Source organism: Prosopis cineraria, unplaced genomic scaffold (genome assembly GCF_029017545.1).
Source record: "Prosopis cineraria cultivar Desert tree isolate PC_DT_omini unplaced genomic scaffold, ASM2901754v1 PC9, whole genome shotgun sequence".
Classification (NCBI taxonomy): Eukaryota; Viridiplantae; Streptophyta; class Magnoliopsida; order Fabales; family Fabaceae; genus Prosopis; species Prosopis cineraria.
The window spans coordinates 26,871,416-26,887,910 of NW_026555340.1; the positions used below are offsets into that span (position 1 = coordinate 26,871,416).

General features: G+C 34.2%; 2 protein-coding genes across 4 annotated transcripts; both read left to right on the top strand.

Moving 5' to 3' along the window:
* Positions 1 to 8,332: 8,332 nt before the first annotated feature.
* On the top strand, positions 8,333 to 11,618 carry LOC129319164 (uncharacterized). 3 transcript variants are annotated; one of them, XM_054964148.1, is made up of 5 exons: positions 8,333 to 8,498; positions 9,458 to 9,512; positions 9,906 to 9,953; positions 10,193 to 11,266; positions 11,370 to 11,618. In XM_054964148.1, the coding sequence occupies exon 4, from the start codon at positions 10,228 to 10,230 to the stop codon at positions 11,218 to 11,220; it is 993 nt and encodes a 330-aa protein (XP_054820123.1). In that variant the 5' UTR covers positions 8,333 to 8,498; positions 9,458 to 9,512; positions 9,906 to 9,953; positions 10,193 to 10,227; the 3' UTR covers positions 11,221 to 11,266; positions 11,370 to 11,618. The 3 variants fall into 3 exon arrangements, with proteins under 3 accessions (XP_054820123.1, XP_054820122.1, XP_054820121.1); XM_054964147.1 differs by lacking the exon at positions 9,458 to 9,512; XM_054964146.1 differs by lacking the exons at positions 9,458 to 9,512; positions 9,906 to 9,953 and having other exon boundaries at positions 8,334 to 8,498.
* Positions 11,619 to 12,543: 925 nt separating this feature from the next.
* On the top strand, positions 12,544 to 15,669 carry LOC129320555 (deSI-like protein At4g17486). Its single transcript, XM_054966068.1, has 4 exons — positions 12,544 to 12,990; positions 14,114 to 14,401; positions 15,051 to 15,134; positions 15,222 to 15,669. The coding sequence occupies exons 1-4, from the start codon at positions 12,846 to 12,848 to the stop codon at positions 15,344 to 15,346; spliced, it is 642 nt and encodes a 213-aa protein (XP_054822043.1). The 5' UTR covers positions 12,544 to 12,845; the 3' UTR covers positions 15,347 to 15,669.
* Positions 15,670 to 16,495: the final 826 nt, after the last annotated feature.

The following is a 16,495-nucleotide window of genomic DNA, read 5'->3' on the forward strand; positions in this document are numbered from 1 at the left end:
TTTAAATTTTAAATCATTTTATACTAAAATATTATATATTTAAGTCCTAGACATCGTTTAAGTATTAAAAAAATATATTTTATATTTTTTATAAAATAAAATAATTAATTTTAAAGTAAAAAAAAATTAAAAATAATTTTAAAATTAAATTCGGATATTCGGGCCGCCCGAAGCCCTAAAGAATTCAGACCAGACTTAGCTATTCGAGCTTTTTAAGAACACGAGCATGTTAGGGTTTGGGTCTATTCGAGCCGGGCCTATTCAGGCCCGACCCGCTCGAATTCCCAACTCTACCATCAACCTCAACATATTTTCCTAAAGAAAATTTAGAAAAAAGAAAGGGGAAGACCTCTCAGTAGACAATAATCTATTAAATTCTTCAAACAATATATAACTAAAAGCACAATTTAACTTCATACGCTTGAGGTTTGTACCTTGTCCTCTACTTTATTAGTTTACTTCCCCTTGAAAGAACCCCGCTTCACAAATCCATTTCACTTATTAGAGTCAAGCTTGGGAATCGGCTAGTTGGGAAGAAAAGCAAACGTATGGACACCGATGTTTTCCATCGATAACATGATCATTAGTTTTCTCCTGATTAGCAGGGCCATATTCAACTGTATTCTGGTTCTGCTTACCTGCCATCTACAGATTTATAAATAAGACCAAGAGCGAGCGCAAAATAATAATAATAATAATTCCCGATTGACACTGACTTAATGAAAAGGGGTATCAATTCCATCACCCAGTCTAAAGTGTTATGTTTACAAATTACAGCATGCACACTGAAAAAGAACAGAGTATTATTGTTTATCAAATTAAAGTATCAAACCAAAATCAGAGCACAAAGAACAGAGGCGAGGAAGAACCTGAATGTAGTGAATTCGATTATGAGGAGAAGAGAGAGGCCGAAGTTGAATGTATATCAGAGCAGATTTGATGCTGAGGTTCATTCGGTGGACGAGCGATAATGAACGTGATATAGGTCGAAGAACAGATGCGAGCGCTGATTGACGATTCGAGAGTCTCGACAAGAATGAGAGCAGCGCTGATGCTGTTGTCTAGGTGGTGCTGTGTTTTAACTTTTAGCTATAAGGTTGTACTGTATATACTCACTCTATTCCATTTCAAATTATTACATGACACTTTTAATTTTTTTTATTTTAAATTATAAATTATTTTGATTAGATTGAAAATTTTATGAAATATATCAATTTTAATGTTATTTTTTTATAATTAATTTTTATCTCTTCTCTTTTTAATACATTAAATTATAAATATTTTTAAAAGTTTATATTTTTATTTTAAAAAGATAAAGTTATTAAGTGTATTTAATGATGTTTATTGATAAGTAAGATTTTATCTAATAATATCTTATAAATTGAGATGAAAGGAGTATTATATGTTGCATATTATAATATTACATGTTACTACTTTTATTTCAAATTATATGATATTCATAAATAAAATTTTACATGTCAATAAATATCATTAAATATATTTAATAAATTTATATTTTTAAAATAAAAAATATAAATTTTTAAAATACTCATCATTTAATATATTAATAAAAAGGATGAAAATTAATTATAGAGATAAATGATAATATTAAAATTGATGCATTTAATGAAACTTTTATCCATTTAAGGTATATTATATTTTAGAACAAAAAAATTTATTCAAAAATATCTTATAATGTGAGTATTATATATTTTATTACAAAATACTCTCTTTGTTTCAAATTATAGAACACTTTTAAAAAAGTTTCTTCGCTCCAAATATAAGACACTTTAAGTAAGTTAATATTTCATTAAATATATTAATTTTAATATTATCTTTTATCTTTTTGTAATTAATTTATGTTCTTTTTTTAATGTGTTAAATGATGAGTTTTTTTAAAAATTTATATTTTTATTTTAAAAAATAAAATTATTAAATATATTTAATAAAATTTATTAATATATGAGGTTTTATTTAAAAGTGTCTTAAATTAAATGGAGTATTTCGTTTGTGCAGATAGGTCAGCTTAGCAGGTTCGCAGGGACTATTTGCTCAGAATGGCATGCATTTCATGCACGATACTGTTTCATCCCCTTTTATTACGAAACCTCCTGTAGATGTAAGAGTATATTTGGAAGGAAAATGATAATTAAAAAATAATTACTATTCATTCAAATGAGTCAGTATGTTCTTGTTTTTTTTTTAAAAAAAAAAAAGCAAAGCCAAGAGCAAATTATATTACAGTTACAACAAGGTATATAGTCCATGGCGAAAATTTGAGAATTGAAAAGAAAAGATCGACATAAACAGCCTTAATATTATAACATAAGAGAGGCTGTAACAGAGGGAGCGTATCCTCGGAAACAATGTGAGTAGAATTCAAATGAAGCAAATCTTGGGTGATAAAAATTTGTCAACACAAGTCAATTGCAGTGAATTAAAACTGTATGATAACTGCTGCAGAAGTTCTTAATCCACCAATAGGGAGCTTTTTTTTTTTAATACAAGACCACAAAAAAATTGTGTAAAGAGGTTAAAGTCAAGTTTTATCTAAAATTATAAGGTTAATATAATCAAACCGCAAATTATTTAAGATCATGATATCAAAATTATCACGGGATGTTTGATGAGCTAGCAAGTCGGCGCATCCATTCGCTTCTCTATAAATATGATCAAAGGTGATCTCCTAGCTCTTCATAATTAAGTCTCTAATATTCTTGATATATTATGAGAGGGGATGGCATTCGGAGTAATTACGCTTAATAAGAGGCAGAGCTTCCATCAAATCTGTGTGGATGTTGATTTTAGAGAATTTAGCTTTCTAACAAAGATTAAAACCCTCAAAGATCCCTATGAATTAGGGATGGTAGCCAAAATTGTTTGTAAATTCCTTGATCCAACTGTCCTTATCATCTCTGATGATGCCCCTATAAGCAACCACCTTATTGTTGTTAACAGAATCATCAATATTGAGTGGATAACACTCAAGTGTAGGAGAACTCCATTTAGCTTCATCTCTACCACTATTTTTAGTCAAAAGGTTGATTCTAGTTTGGAGCCTTAGATCATTAATAATTTGTTGTCTACATAAGAAGGTAGTATCTTTTTCTTGAGTATTGTTTTTTGAGTAGATCTTATTGCATCTTACCTTCCATATATTTCAGCAAGCAAGAGTGAAGAGTCTCTTCCAATTTGTTCTTCTCATACTCAAGCTACCTAGTTCACTTTTATTGTTTTAAACTATCCAATCATGCACACACAAAGAGAAGAAAGTATTAAACTTGTCAGAATTAACTAATTTTTTTCAAATAATGTGAGCTTCTTTATAGTCCCATAAGATATGGATAGAGGAGTCAGGAGAGGAACAACCAAAAGGAAAGGCATGCTTCTAGGATGTATTATCATTATTCTGCGTGTATTTGGTTTGAAGACGATCCCATACAGCTTTTCAAGAGAAGTATTATAAGGGAGGTAAAAGAGTACGATATCCCGATGATATACAAGATTTGAGACCCTTGTTGAATTAAGATTAGAAAATGTATTACATTCATAATAAAAAAAAGAACAATTTTTTTTGTGTGTTCTTTACCCAAGTGGACCGACCACTCAAGCATTCCACTAAAGTGTCAAGCCTGCTTAAACTATAATGTGAATTAAAAGAAGGAATCAAATTTCATTGACACGTGTTTTTGATGAAAAACCATGACCATGGAAATCTTGAATCAGTTGATATAGATCAACATATATTTTTTTTAGCGGATGAAATTATTCCTCGACCACCAAAGCATATTAGAGCCTGTTGAGATAATCTTAAAAGCATATTCAAATCACACTTAAAATTTATTTTTGTTAAATTTAACAAATAGTTAGATCCTTCAAATATTCTTTCTTCAAAGGTAAATTAAAAACAAAATACACCCTTAACTAGAGTATTAATAGAACAAATTGCATCAATATGGCCTTCCTGGTAAAGTTTGTTAAAAAAAGATTGATAGCCATTCTATAATACTTATAAAGTTGAAGGATGAAGTATGAAATGAAGGGCATGCAAACTACAGAGAATGAGAAAAAGGGTGTAATATCCCGAAATTTTAAAACTCGAATTTAAAAAAATAAAATAAAATATTTATAATTAAATTAAAATTTAGAATAATTTGATAGAGGTCCAGAATTTGAATTTTACTAAGCAAAAGTTTGGTTTTATTTGATTTTTAATTATAGAAAAAATTACCAAAGTTGACCCGAACTTTTGTGCAATAATAAAAAATGTTAGGCCCTTTCTTGTAATTTTTTCCAAACTTTTTGACCAACATTTTAAGAGGAAAACTGGACGCAGAAAATGCAAAAAGGAAAGAAGAACAAAACGCAGAGAGAGAGAGAGAGAGAGAGAGAGAAGAGATGAGAAAGGGAGGGAGTTAGGCTTGGATCTAGGAGTCTTTGCGACCGTTGCGAGCTTGACTACACGATAGGTAAACTCCCTACTTCAATCCTCTTCCCTTTCTCTTGATTTTCTTCAATTTTTGGAAGAGGATATTTTTGGATTTTGATCCCAAAGGCTTTATTCTTGTAAGCTTTTGTTTCTTTGGATCCTAGGGAGCATGTTTTGAGTTTCTATATAGTGATCTAATATTTTGAGTGAATAATTAGATGAAAAGAGGTGTTTTGGGCACAAAATAAACCCTGAGAAATTGGGTTTTTGCTCCTCAATAATTTAAGCCTATTGATTTAGTTATAATTTTGCTATTTGAGCCCAATAAGATTTAAATTAAGGTTTGGTTTTCATTATAAGGGCTAATGGTAAAAGTTGGTGACACTAAGTGAAGGTTTTTAATTGATAAAAAATTATATAAATTGAAATTAGCTTAGTGATAGCTAATAAATGGTTTTGGTGGTTAAGTGATACTATGTGAATGGTTGGTTTAATATATGGACCATTGGGATGGATTATAACTCATAGACCCAAGTTGTGTGGTATGAGTTATAGTCTTCATTAATGCTATTTGACATGATAAGTGATGTGGATCACTTATATGTTGTAGGAATTGTTGGTGGAATTTGTTTAGAAGTTAAGGAACAAGCCGAGCCCTAATTTGTACAAGGGGAACCCTTTTGGTACCAAAGGGTTGAGGTAACAGGGAAAATTTATATTTTCTATTACTCTGTTTTAGCTATTTTTGAATAAATATTACTAGCTATCATGCATTACATGTTTTAAAAGATTAAATGTGCTTTATAAGGGTTATGGGGTACTACTTTGATTATAATGCAAATATATTTTTTTTAATTGTTTAATAACAATGTTTTTATGGAAACGAGATTTATAAATGTTATACTATTTTAGAGTGTTGAATGGTCAATACTCAGGAAAGATAGACAAGAGTAAAAAGCATGATCTTGATGGGAGTTCACCAATGAGAAGGTGTGGATTTTTGATATTTTATGGCACACTGTCAGTACTCAGTGTTGTCTTACGTATTGTGGGCTCAGTGCACTAAAGTGGTTAGTGTATTGAGTGTTCGACACCTCTCAGTAGGGGAGGAAATCCGACATATGAAGTGTGAGGTTAAATACCTAGGTCAAGGTAGCCTTCACATGGAAAGTAAGTTGGGCTGTCTCTGGGAGGGAGTTAGCTTCAACTACTTAGGATTCACGTCGAAGGGGCATAGGAGGTTTGGTGGATTAGATCATGCCTTAGACTATGTTTTGTGCCTGTGGAGGTATAAGTAAGTATAAGGTTTACCTGCGAGTTAAAGAGTGCCAGGGGACATTCTGTTGGTCATGAAAGGCCATACAGGCCTAGGTCATGCATTCATACATTTTAAATGGCTAAATTATATACTATGTTGAATTTATTATTCATTTATTTAATTATGACTTACTTTGTAATAATCAATGTAGATTTTTCTGTTACTGAGACTGTGGTTGTCTCACCCCTTTCTTTTCAATATTATAGATCCAGGTGAAGGATCCAGTGGTGGACGGGGAAAGGAGCAAAGCTAAGGGTTTACTTGTGATTTGTAAAGAACTGCAACCCCTTTCTTTTGAGCAAATATATTGTAATGTATTTAGGATTAGGGTGCCAGTAGGATATGATTATGTATGTGTGTGTGAATATGTGTGGATTGTGTGCTTGTGTATGAATTTTTTGTCTGTTTGCAGACTTGTGGCTAGAAAACTTGGTTATGGTGTGTGGTTTTGATGGATTTACTTAGTAGATCAAGTTTCTATTACAAGCAGATATTTATTTTGATATATATGTGATTTTATAAGCATATGCAAAGTGGTTGCATTGTAAATGATGTGCTAGGGGCAAACATACACCTTGGATAGAGAGAGTGGGTGCGTGGGCCCTACAAGGAGCTCTGAGGCAAGTAAAAATGTTTAACATATGTATTTATATAAATACATGGTATTTGGATTGATTTATGACTACTCTTGTATGATTTGTGCATTTTGGGGGTTTAAGGTTCATTTTGGGAAATGGCACCCGGGTGATCAAATTTTGATGTATGGGAGTTTTCCATCATTTGAATGTTCTATCAGGTGTTTTTAGTCTTATTTGACATGTTCAAAATGTTCCCACAGGTTTGTGACCATTAAGATGAGATTTGGACAATTTTGAAAATAGTTTTTACCAAAAAGCTGCACTTTTACATTCAGGTGTCCAAATCTTAATTCAACCGTTGGATTTCTCTAAAATTTGGGTCACAAGTAAAACCTTTTATAAGCTTCGTGTGGGCTTTGGAATCACATCGATCGGATATCGGACAGAGAAATGGTGCACTCCGAAAGTTGGTCCGGAAGTGCTGTCATGACAGCAAAAATAATCAATTTTTTAACATGTTTAATTTCAATCCGACCGTTGAATCTTTTTGAAATTTGATATACCTATAGTACCATTTGAATGTGACATGTAAGCTTTAAAATCACTTCGATCGAAGGTCGAATGATGAAACGGTGCCTCCCAAAAGTTGGCCCAGGAGGGCTGTCATGACAGTATCTTTTTATTTCACTTTTGTCTAGCTTGCTTCCGCGTGCTATAGGTAGAACCTACAAAATTTTTTAAAGGCTTTAAATGTTTAATTTGCAATTGTGTATTTGCTTAGTGATTTAAATGGTTTGTTTCCTAAGTTAATTTTAGGATTAATTCCTTAACCACACTTAATTTATTTGAATTGAGTGATTTTTGGATAACACTCGGGGCAAGTGTTACAAAGGGCATAGAGAAAAAACATGAATCAAAGATTCAGCTTCATCACAACCAAAATATCACTAAAAGTTTTGTTAGGAAAATGATGTGTTTGCAAAACATTTCCTGTGGATAGGGCCTCATAGGCAATTTTAATTTCCATAAAAATAGACCATAGATCAATGAACCAGAGGATGATAAAAGCTGGTTTGATCAATGAGCAGGTGAAAACCATTCTTCATTATATTTGTATAGGCACTGGAGGCAGAGCCCGACTAGAATAAAAAAATCTCTATGCTCGATAAAGAACAAGGGGCAATTAAGAATGGCAGAAGCAATTTGGTTATTGTTAAGGATAGAATAAGAGGTTAATTTTATGAATTAGCACACCAACAAATACCATTATGAATTATTAAGTCTTTGATAGTGGATACATACATTGTAGCCATGCGCGCTAGATCATCACTAGTAGGGAATTTGGTTGAGTAATTAATCGGGATACCAGAACTATTCCTAATTTTTCGCATCAACCTTAAAATAATTAATAATGCATGAGAGAAAAAAGTAATGATCATGAATTGTAGAGGCAAAATTGATATTTATACATTTCACCTTCAAAATTTTAAATAACATGGATTGAGAACTAACATTGATAATTCTTCAAAATTGTTTAGTAATTATGCTGCGAGTTAGTATGTTATTAATGATTGATAAATACTATAATTTATTAAAATTTTTATATTATATATTTACATGTTGATTTTTTGGTGAATTTTATGTGTTGATATTTAATTTTAAAAATAGTTAATATTTTAATATTTATATAAAAATCATATATTCTAATAATTCATGTCGTTCCTGAAAAAGAGGCCCGGGCTAGGCATACCAAAGCAAGGTGCCCAAACAGGAGTCACGTGCGGAGAGAGGGTGCGGGTCAAATCATGTTTCAAACATAACAAAATCGGCGCCGACTTGAGATGCAATAATTCAAAATTAAAAATCGAAAATTAAAATTAAAAAAGTTTAAATTTCGCAGAATTAAGGAGATGCTACGAGCGAACCCCTGTCATCCACGTCAGCATACACCGCACACATGATTCTTCCATTTCCACCCTTCCATTTCCACAAATTCGCTTTCCTCCCTACCAACCTTTTTCTCTCTCTTCCCGTGGAAGGCTGGAAGCAGCAGCTTCAATCTTTTTCTTCTCTCCCTTCCGAGCTAAACCTATTTCCCTGCAACCGAATCCTCCGCACCTACCAAGCCTCGTCTTCTAGTACCCCGAAGATTTGACTTTTCAATTGGTTTCCGGTAACTAATCGAATCCCTAATTTTTGTTCGCCGATTTTGATCCCCAAGCGCGTTTCTTTTTGAAAATTACCATTTGCGTTTCTTGTGTGTACGTATCGATCCGGCTTTATTGGGGTTACGATGCTGTTTGACTCCGGCTCCGAACTCGCTCTTGGGCGAGGAGGTTGGTTTTGAAGATATTTATTTGCATTTTGTGCCGGCGTGATGGGGTTTGGCCTGTTTGTTCTGCTCGAAATGAATTTGTGAAATTGGCTTTGTTGCCCAAAATTTCTTGGTTATGATTTTTTATGTGAGTTATGTTGTGGATATTATACTGGATGGTCCTTGTGGTTGTCGGCGCTCTCCGGTTCTTGATTGTGCGTTGAGCCGGGTTGCGGTGGACTCAGCTTGAACTTTTACTTGAACACACAGTGTTCTTGCTATTCGGTGTTATTTCAGAGTCATCAATTTGGAATGCTTCTCTGATACAGGATAAATGCTTTGCTTAACTTTTTCGGTCAACCAGTGATAACTTTGTTGAAGGTTCCCCTCTATTCAGGGTCTCTCTTTTCTGGGAGGAGGGGGTTACTCTTAAGAGTAACATAAGATTCGAAAACGTTCCTAGTGAATCATTTGAAACTCTACAATGTATGATTGGCTGGCCAATTTAAATTGAGCTATAAGTTATGATAGTGAAATTTGTACTTGTTAATTTTGAATCCAGTTATTTCTGCAATCTTAATCGCATGTAACTGCTACTGTCACTATTTATATACACATTTGATAATAACTCTCTATATATTTGTTAGTTCATAGTATCATTCTGAAACAATTGAATGGAACGATCGTTTTGTAGTTGCATGATGTGGTTCGATGTTGGGTATTCTCAACATGAGGATTTATTGTGATTATTATATTCTAAACGCACAATACTAGCGCCTGGAAGTTTTGCTCACGCCCTCATTCTTCTTCTCGAGTAGGAGGGTGGAGTCCTGTGATCCTGTTTATCATGCAAGCAAACTAACAGAAACACAGGTGATAAAAGCCTGAAATGAAATTTGCATTTTCAATGATTCGACCTATCCTAGAAAAATAATGCAGGATTTGGCATACGAAAGAATGCAAATTGTGGCGCTGATGTATCACAACATTGAATGAAACTTATAATATGCAGATTGCATGGTGCTTCAACGAGAACTGTAGAAAGGACGAGGAAAAATAGAAGTTATTTTAGCCTCGTGGGAGTTGAGCCTCAGATATCTCCTTTTAGAAAAAAAGACGTTGAATAGCTTGCTATTAGTTTTTCTGCATTTAGAAGGAACTACAATACTTGAAACGATTTATCTGATGCTAAGATTTTATTATAGAATATGGTGTTACGGTTTGCCTAGCTGACCACCATATTGATAAGTTAAGTCCTGTCTGCAGTTTCGGAACCCTTGAGATCGTTTTGTTCTTATCATGTGATCATATCTGGTACGTGGCATGCTAAATATCATTAGTTTTTCTTTTTCTTTTGTTTCTTTTTAGTGCTTGGACATGTTAGTTACCCATTATTTTGCTCGAAACATTCCTAGAATTATTTGTCATGCGTTCTACTTCGGATTTACCCTTTTTTTCATGGATTTTGAATTTTAGTTATGCTCAGTTTCTCAAATTGGTGTTATCTGTGTGTAGTTTCAAATTTTGTTCTTTTTTCCATTGTGGGAATGCAGACCTCAGTGTTTTTTTGAAGTACTGAATATTCCAAATGGCAAAAGAGAGAAGAGATGGTTCCTTGTCACATGATAGCAGTAGAACATCAACTTATCCAAGCAGTTCTAGTCGTGTCAAAAGATCCGCACCAAAAAATCCTTTGGAGTCTGAAGAACATGTCAGAGAATGGGAAGAAGCTAGGTGTCCTGTCTGCATGGAGCACCCTCACAATGCAATTCTCCTCATATGCTCATCCCATGAGAAGGGATGCCGCCCTTACATGTGCGACACTAGCTATCGCCATTCAAATTGTCTTGATCAGTTCTGCAAGTCATTTGCAGAAACTTCACCAACAACTCCCCATGTAGAAGTTCAGATCTCAAACTCTGACTTGACTCGCGTGCGGACCACTGAAACAAATCCTGTTGATATACAAGATGAAGGAAGCGAGGGATCTGTTACAATTCATTCATTATCCTGTGAAGATCATTCAAAATTAAAGTTAGTATGCCCTCTTTGTCGGGGGCAAATAAAAGAAATCAAAGTTGTAGGTGCTGCTCGCCGGTTCATGAATGAAAAATCAAGAAGCTGTTCCCGTGAGACATGCAATTTTAGTGGCACATATGCCGACCTCAGGAAGCATGCAAGGCTTGAACATCCCCTTGTGCGCCCATCAGAGGTAGATCCAGAGCGGCAGCGTAACTGGAGGCGATTAGAGAGGCAGAGGGATCTTGGAGACCTACTTAGCACGCTCCAGTCTTCCTTTGGGGAAAATAACAGGGTGGATGATGGTCTCCTGCCAATAGATGATGGAGGGTTGCTTGCTGTATTTTTTCTTATTCTTCAACCTTCATCTGTGAGGGGAACCTCAGGAACCAGACTGCAAATGCGCATAAGAAGGAGATCTTCTAGGCTGTGGGGAGAAACCTATGAAGAAGGGCAATCTGGATCCTCCTCTAGAGATGATGAAAATGAATCTTCAGATGGCGGGTCCGGTACTTGGAGGCGCCGAGTTCGGAGACGGATAACGCCTGAGAATGAACCATGACTAGAACTTCCAAATGCATCTAGCTATATACTTCGAATGTTCCCAAGTGGGCTTTCCCCCCCTTTTCTTTTTCTGCCTTTGGATAACTATGTGATTTTTCAAGTGATGAATCAATAAGGGGGTATCTAAGTTGATTCTGTTTGTTACAGGTGGAACAGAAGGTGAGAAGGGGGGATTTTTCGGATTCTGTCCTTTAGTCTGCTCCATTTCGCGTGGAACAGTTTATTTGGAGGTGCTTATTGTCAAAAGAATCGGTAGAAAGTGTGATTCAACGATACTCCATACTGTACACTTAATTTAATATTTTTATTCCTTCACCATCTGTGACGCAATTTCTCGAAGATTTTGAACAATGGATATTGGAATAAAATCTACGCGACATCATGTTTCTCTCGTTACATTGGCAGAGCTTGATTTGGTATTGAAGGTCGTCTGTCATGGTAGAACTAGCTGGGGATTAAATAATTACTGTTAGTAAATGAATAGTAAGAAGTAAGAGGAGAGAAATTAGTAGCGAAATTAGTAGTTACTGGCATATATTTTGTTCTTTAATGCGTTCATCAATAATTAATCTTGACTCCATCAACGAAAGGGAAGCTCAAATAACATAGCTCCCGTCCCTTGTTTGTGGGGTTGGATGCATCATGCGTCCGTCTCGGGGGTAGATTTTACTCCCTTGGGATCGCTGCCAACTGTGTAACGTGAGCTGTCAGTTTTCCTTACCCCTCTTTGTATGCGGGGAAAAAAAAAACAGACAAAAGAGACTGATGCTGTGTAGTGTGTCATCTGTCAATATAACATCTCTTCGGAAGGAATGAAAACAGTGAAGCTTGGAAGGAATGAAGATACTTCCTTCGGAAGAAGATGAGTTAGATAACTAATTTATACATATTAAAAAATTAATGTAGTTAGTTATTTTTAAAAAGTACTGCGGAATAACATTTCTTTTATTAATTTATATTACAAAGTATCATATTGAATGGACACATTTAGAGGTAGTTTAAGGAAAAATTATAATTATAATAAATATAAGAGAAGTTATCGAAAAAATAAATATAAGAGAGAATAAATTGGGGTCTTTCATTTAAAAATTTAAATTATGGTCTTCAAAATTTCTTTATAAACTTTGAAGAATTTTATACTCATATTATTTAACAAAGATCATTTTTTAAATACGTCACAGTCACTTGTATAGTAAATTATCAAATAGTTTTTTTTTTTAAAAAAAAAAGGAGTTCAAACGCGGTTCTCTCGCTCTCTCTCTCTCTCTCTCCTGATACATAATCGATTATCTGACCCCCAAACCACGTTTTTGTCTCAGATTCCAAATACCGTATAGCTACAGCGTCATGCTCCGGAAATTACAGACAAACGGCTCAACTCGACAATACAAACGGTGATAAAGGGATTCGTTTCGAAACGTTGAGAGTGCTCTGACCTATTTTCTTCACCAACCTCAAAACACCACAAAGCTTCCCTCCCCTTCTGTTTGCTTGCTGGCAGTGGAAGTATATGGATCTCTGAGACTCAATTCATTTTGTCTTTTTCGTGGATGGAGTGTGTCGGAAAAGGATCGGTGCTTTGATTTGGAAGGTAGCTCCGGAATTCTTTGACTACCTGTTGAAATGGCGACCTACAATTCGACCTCTGATTGTAATGGGAACAAAAGTGACTGCTGCACAACTGTGGTGTTGAACGTCTACGATCTCACCCCTCTTAACAACTACACTTATTGGATTGGATTCGGAATCTTTCACTCTGGCATTGAAGGTAAGAGCCGCCTTTTCTTTTCATCGTTGTTACTGAACATTCTTCGTTGTTTCTTCAACTTCTTTGTTTCTGCGTGCTTGATCACTCTGGCATTGAAGGTAAGAGCCGCCTTTTCTTTTCATCGTTGTTACTGAACATTCTTCGTTGTTTCTTCAACTTCTTTGTTTCTGCGTGCTTGATCCAGGTAAGAGCATTTTAGTACGATGAATACGCTCATTTTTGTGTGGCATTAGGACATTGCAATTTTTCCCCTTTTGGTTTTACTTCTGGAGTACACAAAGTTTAGTTGTTGCTAGGAATATGTTAGTGTTTTGATAAACTTGAATAGAATGTAATATGTTTTGGATTCTGGAAGGGTGACTGAAGGAATTTACATGTGCTCCGGAAGCACAATGAATGATTGGTGTTAAGTCGTGGCAATTAGAAGCACAAGAGCATGGTGCATTGTGAAAGTCATGATCATGAAACTCTGCAACTAGACATGGTTGGTTGCAATTAATTTAAGTGAAGAATAGATTCAACCCTGAAGTGATTTTACATATGTTGTCACGTTCTCTGTAGCACTGCACTGCTATGGATACAAAATATCATGTTGTTCTAACGAGGCTGACAATTTAAAAGTTGACCTCTACTGCGTGACGCATTATGCCTTTTTTCTTTTTTCGAATTAATGGTATTCTAATCCGTGTCTCTAAAACCAGTGACCCTAGAATACTGATTGTGACTGCTACTTTTTATGGGCGAGTAGCAAATATGACTATAGGACAAGGAATGGTTAGATCCAGACAAGCATATAATGTGAAACAATGAAACAAAAATTCATCATTTTGGAGTTGTATGTGTCATGGAGAGAGAAGAAATTGGTCTATACTCACTACTATTTGTTTAATATCCTATTTATCAAGATTTATCTCTTCTTTTGATTAAGCATACCATTTGTTCTTGTTTGAAAGGAATGGATAATATTTTGTCAGAATTACTATGGAAATGTTGTCGTTCAATTTAAGATTTTGTGGTTTCTGCTGATTTTCTTGACCTGTTTGGAAATATTCGATTATTGTATTCTTGTTTGAAAGGAGCTTTTATTTATCATGTGTTTTTTGGGGGCGAGGTGTTTAAACAGTATATGGCAGAGAATTTGGGTTCGGAGCTCATGAATATCCAACAAGTGGAGTTTTTGAAGTGGAGCCAAGGAAGTGCCCTGGATTTATATATAGACGTTCAATCACTTTGGGCCAATTAAATATGCGTCCTTCAGAGTTTCAGATGTTTATTCAAAATATGGCTTCAGAGTATTATGGGGATAGCTATCACCTTATCTCTAAGAATTGCAATCATTTTACAGATGATCTCTCCCGCAGATTGACTGGAAAGAGGATCCCTGGCTGGGTGAATCGTCTTGCCAATCTAGGTAAAACGCGAACAGGAATTTCTTTAAGCATTCATTAAGTCATTCTTTATCTCATGAATTCTAATTATGAACAAGACAGTAGTTCCTTTCTGCTTCTAGATCTACTCAGCTAAGTCAGACACGCATTACAGGTCACGCATCATTTTTTTTTTTTTTTTGTCTGCCTATCATTGTGGATTTTGAGGTTCTGGGTCATTACAGGACATAAGTTTCCTTGAAAATTTACTAAATCTCAGTCCCTAGTGTGTGATGTAAAAATAAAGTCATTTGTAATTCATTATGTCTAATTAGAGTTTGAGTCAATTGTCAAAAGTAGTCTGGCAAGGATTTCAGATTTGAGTGAAGGCTTTAGTCCAATCCATCTTTTGTTCAGCAAAGAAAACTCCACTCCAGAGTTTTACTTTTTATTATGTAATTTGAAGATAAATTTAGGCACAGAAGTCACTTGTCGTTATCTTTATAATAAAATAACATCATATTTGGGTGTTCTATCACTTCTGTGTTCAAAGAAAGCCATCATTCCGGGGCCTATGAATTTAAGAAATGGCACTGTTTTCCTGCTTCTAGTAATGGTCTATCCTTTTTAGCCATATTATCCCCTTTCTGGATAACACAGGTTCTAAGTATGGCCTTTTGGTTCTACTTTCAGGTGGTCTGTGTAGCTGCCTGCTTCCTGAAAGCCTTCAAGTATCTAATGTTAAACAACAAATGCCTGAATACCACGTCAATACGGGTGTGTGTATATTCTGTTATTTCTTAATGTTATCAACCTGACATGGAATATTAACATAACGTCTGTAACTTTTCTTGGTGTTGGCAGATGACGACGATCAAGAAACAGATGATGATCAAGAAATAGATGACAACCAAGAAGAGAAGCACCTTCTTTCTCCGTTGCCTAGATCTGAAGATGTTTTTGTTGTTAAAGGGGTCCAAGCAAAATAAAAGCAATGAGTTTTGGGTGATAAAAAGAACTCACAGCGAGAATGAAACACTTAAGATGTAGGTTTCTTGCATGATTGTCACAGTATATTGGACTTGCATTGGCTTTTTCCTTAGTTCTCCCATTCATTATGCCTGAAGCATTGAAACAAGACCTCGTGTTGTATTGTCTTTCGTATGACATCTTTTTAGGGGATAATTAGCCAATTAGGTTTTTGTGCACTAGGATTATTTCTTTGTGAGGCTCCTAGCCCCGTGAATGACATTAACACGTAGAAATTGTCTAAATTGTGATTATTTAAGAGCACCTGAGCCAGTTTCTTGAACTTGGAGGCATTTTCTTGGTCTTTTAGTGTATGTTTGATTTTTAGTTTGATGAAAGATCATTTGACAAAAATCATTTTTACGAAAGTCAGTTGTTGTAACGAAATTTGTATTTGAATATATATTTTTAAAAATCAGTTTAGCAAGTTGAAAATTATTTAAATTAATAAAAATTTGTGCTTTTGAATTTTTTTTTTGAATATACAATGATCAAAAAAGACATTAATTTATGATAATTGATCATTTTTGTTATATAAATATAGTATATTAAAAATGTTTAAAAAAAGAAAAAAAATTAAAATAACATAAAATTTAATGTTAAATAATAAGAATAAAAAAATATGTAGTTTAGTATTGAAAAAAATTAAAATATAATAAGGGTATTATGGTCATTTAGAAAAATAAGTACAATTTAACTCTCATATACAATTTTAAATCCATCAAAAAATAGAGTAGACAAATTTACATTTCAATTCATTTTAACTCGCATTTACAATAAGTGTTTGGTTATTTATACATGTAACTTGTCAATATAAAAATTCAAGAGTAGCATGATCATATCATAAATTAATGAATTACATTTAAAAAGCACATTTCAAAAGTTAAAGGAAATTAAGTTAGGCAAATCCACATCCAATGATTTTCTCAAAATACATCCATAAAGGTGAAGTTATCAAACGGGCCCAATTGTTCCAAGTTTGTATTTTCCTAGCCAAGGAAATATCAAATATCTGATTGTTCAATGGCACTTGCCTTCTTTTGTTTTTTGTTATTCCTGTTAGGGGGCTGTGATTTGCGAATTTGTTACTGATCGTCTCAATATGTTAT

What these genes read in the sequence shown, in the direction of transcription:
- LOC129319164 (XM_054964148.1), top strand. Translation starts at nt 10,228, where the DNA reads ATGGCAAAAGAGAGAAGAGATGGTTCCTTGTCACATGATAGCAGTAGA.
- LOC129320555 (XM_054966068.1), top strand. Translation starts at nt 12,846, where the DNA reads ATGGCGACCTACAATTCGACCTCTGATTGTAATGGGAACAAAAGTGAC. An exon ending in GAATCGTCTTGCCAATCTAG is followed by an intron (nt 14,402 to 15,050) that starts GTAAAACGCGAA and finishes TTCTACTTTCAG; the next exon opens with GTGGTCTGTGTAGCTGCCTG. An exon ending in TGAATACCACGTCAATACGG is followed by an intron (nt 15,135 to 15,221) that starts GTGTGTGTATAT and finishes TGGTGTTGGCAG; the next exon opens with ATGACGACGATCAAGAAACA.